We start from the raw sequence: 4,645 nt of genomic DNA, 5'->3' as shown, positions 1-4,645 counted from the left end.
GAGCATGGAGGGATCGGGATGGCCTTGCCGGCTGAGCTGCCTGACCAACAGCGATAGGATCTGTTCGCTGCTGGCCACCCGCCTGCGGAGCACTTCCTTCTCGTCAGCATGCAGAAGTGCTGCTTCGGTCAGTCTCTTCTGGTGATCTTCAATCAGCTCAGCCAAGTGCTAAGCGTGCTGCTCTCCATCCCGTTGCTGCTGCTGCCTCAGAAAGGTGATCTCTTCCCTCAACGCCCTTTGCTTTCGCTTTAGGGCCGTGCTCTTTTCGTCACGCAGGGAGGTGACCTCGTGGATCAGGGTTTCAAGCTCACTGGCCAGAGAGAGGTGGCGGTTTTAAGGCTTGGGGTCGGGGCTGTGGAGGGGGCCGACCTTCTTGAGCATTTCGTCAAGAGAGCGCTGGATGGCCTGGATATTCTTCTCTCGAGCGACGATCTCCTGGAGAGTGAGGGCCGTGTCTGGCGACTGTTGCATGATTCAAATGTCACTACTCGTTACTTAAAAGACCACGCAGTTCTAGGCCAGAAGCTGTTCGACGTGCTGCTTCACCTCGGGGATTCGAGTCGGCGCCTTTAGCTCGGAGTCCAGGTCGTAGTAGGCGTCCTCCACCAAGCCGATCGCGAACCAGTGGTTTTTTGACCCGATGCCGAGCTTTTCTCCCAGCCAAGCCATAGTGCTCTTGGACTCGCGGTTTACGATAAAGCCCTTCCGGGTGGGGCAGGGAGTGTAGGCCTCGATCCTGGTCATCTTGAGCCCCCGCTCTTTGAAGGCCTGCTCCAGCACCAGAAAGTCGTAGTCCCCTCGAAGAACCGGCCGGAAAGCTAGCTGCGGGGGATGGCGTATTGATCGGCCACCTGGCGAGCCAACGCCTCGAAGTGCTCTTTGGAGGCGGCATCGGCCTGCAAGAGGTTGTTGTGAGCGTGGAGGGCGCACAGCCAGAGTCGCTGCCGTTCGTGGTAGATGGGCTGCATTGATAATGGACGAGGTGGTGATCACGCCGCTGGGGGCGGGCTGCGAGGTGGGCCGTTCCTGCATCATCCTGGAGGCAGGCGGCAAGAAGATCATGCTCGACTGCGGCCTGCATATGAGCAAGACTGGCGAGGACAGCAAGCCTTACTTCGACCGCGTCAACCCGGCAGAGATCTCTCTGATCTGATCACGCACTCGCACCTGGACCACTGCGGGGCACTTCCGATCTTCCTGGCGAACACGTCCTTCCAGGGCCGGGTGCTGATGACTCGTCCTACCAAGCAGATCTACCAGTACCTGCTGCAAGATTCGATCAAGGTGCGCTCAGAAAACATCAAACTATTTGGCTCGGAGGAGATCAAGCGCAGTGTCGCCAAGATCGAGACCATCGACTTCGACCAGGAGATCGAGCATGAGGGCATCCGCGTCACCCCTTACTGTGCCGGCCATGTCCTTGGTGCGGCCATGTTCCTGGTCAAGGTCGCTGGGGTGACCGTCCTATACACGGGCGACTATTCCTGCGAGCAGGACCGGTACATCAAGCCCGCAGAAATCCCCGAGGTGAAGGTGGACATCCTGATCGTGGAGAGCACCTACGGCACGAAGTAGCACCCTCCGCGAGCAGAGCGGGAGCACCGCTTCACGAGCAAAGTGGAGCAGATCGTGCGGCGGGGCGGGAAATGCCTGCTACCAGTGTTCGCAGTGGGCCGGGCAGAATAACTGCTGATGATGCTGGAAGAGCACTGGACTGCACACGAGTCATAACTCTCGCATGTGAAAGTGTACTACACCTGCGCCCTCATCCAGAAGTGCAAGCAGGTCTACCGCAGCTACATCAGTATGCTTTCGAAGGCAATCCAGAACCGCTTCTACAGGCAGGAGTCTGACCCCTTCCAGTTCAGGTTCGTGCACTGGCTGGAGAGCAACTCCTTGTTCAACAAGGACACTGTTGGGCCCATGGTTGCCATGTGCTCGCCTGGCATGCTGCAGTCGGGGCAGTCCCGCGTCCTCCTCGAGCGGTGGTGCCACTCCCCGCTCAACGGCCTCATTCTCACCGGCTACTGTGTCGAGGGGTCCATGGCCGACAACTTGCGGAAAGGCAACCTCATCCGCAACAAGGAGGGCCACGAGATTGAGGTCCGCATGGACGTCGAAGTCATTTCCTTCAGTGCGCATGCAGACTGCAAGCAGACCACGGCCTTCATCGAGGCACTTGAGCCCGAGTACGTGGTGCTGGTCCATGGATCGGAAAAGAACGCGAAGGCCCTGCAGAAGCACCTCCGCAAGCAGTTCGAAGGCAGTCCAGTTTTCATCAGAGATCGAGCAAATAGTCGCCCCCGAGAACTGCGTTTCCGAGCGGTTCAAACTTAGTCGCAAGCACAGTTGCTACCTGGCTGGACAGTTGTTCGAGCAAGTCAAAGCTGCCAAGAAGCCAGTCAAGGCAGAAGAAGGCATGTAGGTCGAGGCCATATCAGTGCCTGTCGAAGGTGTGCTAGTCAGCGAGCCTGACCGTATGCTGCTGCTCTCCGAGGAGGACTATGCGAAAACCCACGCCAAGACGGACAGTTTCAAGGTCTACAACGAGGTGAAGGTGCCCTTCGGCGGCACTCTCGAACTGGTGGTCTTCCTGGCACAGCACGTGTTCGGGCGAGGCGAGCGCGTGGACCGCGGGAAAGAGATGCGGGTATAGCTCTAAGGAATCGAGGTGCGAGTGTAGGGAGGGCAGGCGATCCTGAGATGGCAACAGTCAAGCAAGCAAGACATAATGGCAGACCAGTTCAGCTTCCTGCTGTTCCAGTTCCCGAGCGAGTAGTACGACATCTTCCATCAGGACTACGTCCCCGAATGATGATCAAGTCAGAGTTCTGCCTGCATGCAGAGTGCCTCGTAGCGTTCGCTTGGCACGTTCCGGAGGAAGTTCATCGCCGCCCCCCGCCCGCCTCGCAGGAAGTCTGACGGCTGGCACTCTCGCTTGAAGTCTTCGCTCAGGCACTCTCGGATGTAGATCCGGGTGTCGCACTTGCCGAGGTGTGTCTCCAGGGCGGTGATCGAGCCCAGCCTCCGCAGGTTTTCCAGCGTGTCGGTCACGGCCAGAACCCGCTCTAGCTCCTGCTTGAGCCGGATGTAGAAGCCGCCGCGGTCCTACTTGGGCAGTTCAAGCCTAGCGGCCTTAAGTTTGAGGAAAGGTTGTAGCTCGGGGTAGTGCGAAATAATGAAATGCTTGAGAAATACTTGCGACAGGCGGGCATTGCAGGCCGGGCGCTGTCGCCGGGCCTTGTGCCGCTTGTAGGCCAGTCTGGCCACCCCGGCCATCAGCAGCAGCCTGATGGGCAGCTGCCCCACTGCAAACAGCAGTAGCAACCCCCAGAGCAGGGCCAGACTTCGTTGCGGATACTTCCAGGAAAAAAGGTTTCGGGTTTTCTCACAAAGATCCGCTACTTCCAGCGCGAAGGTCTGGAGGGAAGTGAAGTATCGCTTCAGCTTTTTGTACTTCTCAACCACGTTGCTTTCACTCGGGAGGTAGCGCATGCTGAATTTGCTCAGAAATAGCTACTTGTCCGCCTCAGAAAGAGGGATCACAGTGCTGCCCGGCTGCTCCTTGATCAGCACCCAGGCGGTCGTCCTGCCCACGGCAGGGTAGCAAGTGCAGAGGTACTGGAAGTAGGCATGCACGATGATCTGTAGGGTCGGCTCATTACACAGCAGCACGAGGATCAGCAGCCCGGCCAGGTACCCGATCGAGCAATGCAGGTCGATCATCCAGATGGCTAGAATGATTGTCAGGTAAAAGAGCGGGGACAGGCGCGGGTACCTGAAATCAGCCAGGTCGGCAGCCGGCCTAAGGGTGCGCTACAAGGTTATGCCAATCCGCTTGAGTCGCTTTAGATGTAGTTTGGTCTCCTTGCGTTCGAACTCGCTGAAGACCGGCAGTCCTTCCGTGACCTACAGGCGCGTCTCGTCGGCTCCTGTGAACAGCATCCGGAAAGGGTCGTTGAAGGCCATGCACTCGTACGCGAGTGGGCCTTCAGTGAACTCAGCCTTGCGGGAGAGTTTGGAGCCGGCCGGCAGAAACTCGAGTTCGCGGTAGATCGCCTGGAAGGGCAGTACAATAGCCTCTTACTGCTCCTGGAGGCGGTGTAGGGCTTTGTCCACTAGTTAGTGGGTCTGGGGGACCAGTTGCAGGCGGAGGCTGTCGAAAAGGTACAGCACGGGCAGGTACAGGTCGAAGGGAGTCTTGACTCCGTTGGTCCGGACCTGCAGGCGGTCGATCTCGGTCCGGACCATTAGGTTTAGTCCTGGGCGGGAGGGCACTCGCAGACAGCGGAGCAGCAGCTTTCCCTGGCAAGGAGCCGGCTCCCCCACCTTCTTTTTTAGAAGAGTGTAGACTTCCAGGTAGCGCTCGTACAACTGCTGCTCGCTGAGCTATTCAGGAACCCGCAGCTGCAAAGGCGCGACATCTTGGCCGTGCTGCACCAGGATGCGCACTTCAGGGTCGTGCTCAAGCTCGACTGTGGCGCCATGCAGGGGGTAGATGAGATGAGGCTGGCTCCAGATATCGAGCTGAGCGTGGTGAAGGCGAAGGGTGGCTTTCTCCCAGTCCCCTGCCAGGCGGAACAGCAGGGTCAGCACGTGCGGCTTCTCTTCTTCTCGCTCTTTCCGGCCACCCGATCTTTGAACT

At 58.5% G+C, this 4,645-nt stretch overlaps 1 protein-coding gene across 1 annotated transcript; it reads left to right on the top strand.

Annotated features, from left to right (window-relative positions):
* Positions 1–973: 973 nt before the first annotated feature.
* On the top strand, positions 974–2,337 carry LOC127594557 (cleavage and polyadenylation specificity factor subunit 3-like). The gene is given in 2 exon segments (XM_052056407.1): positions 974–1,145; positions 1,148–2,337. Coding segments are annotated over 2 exon segments (1,362 nt in total).
* The last annotated feature ends 2,308 nt before the right edge of the window (positions 2,338–4,645 follow it).

This window comes from Hippocampus zosterae, unplaced genomic scaffold (genome assembly GCF_025434085.1).
Source record: "Hippocampus zosterae strain Florida unplaced genomic scaffold, ASM2543408v3 HiC_scaffold_207, whole genome shotgun sequence".
Lineage (NCBI taxonomy): Eukaryota > Metazoa > Chordata > Actinopteri > Syngnathiformes > Syngnathidae > Hippocampus > Hippocampus zosterae.
The sequence above is the reverse complement of the archived record's forward strand: the minus strand, read 5'-3'. Positions and strand labels throughout refer to the sequence as shown.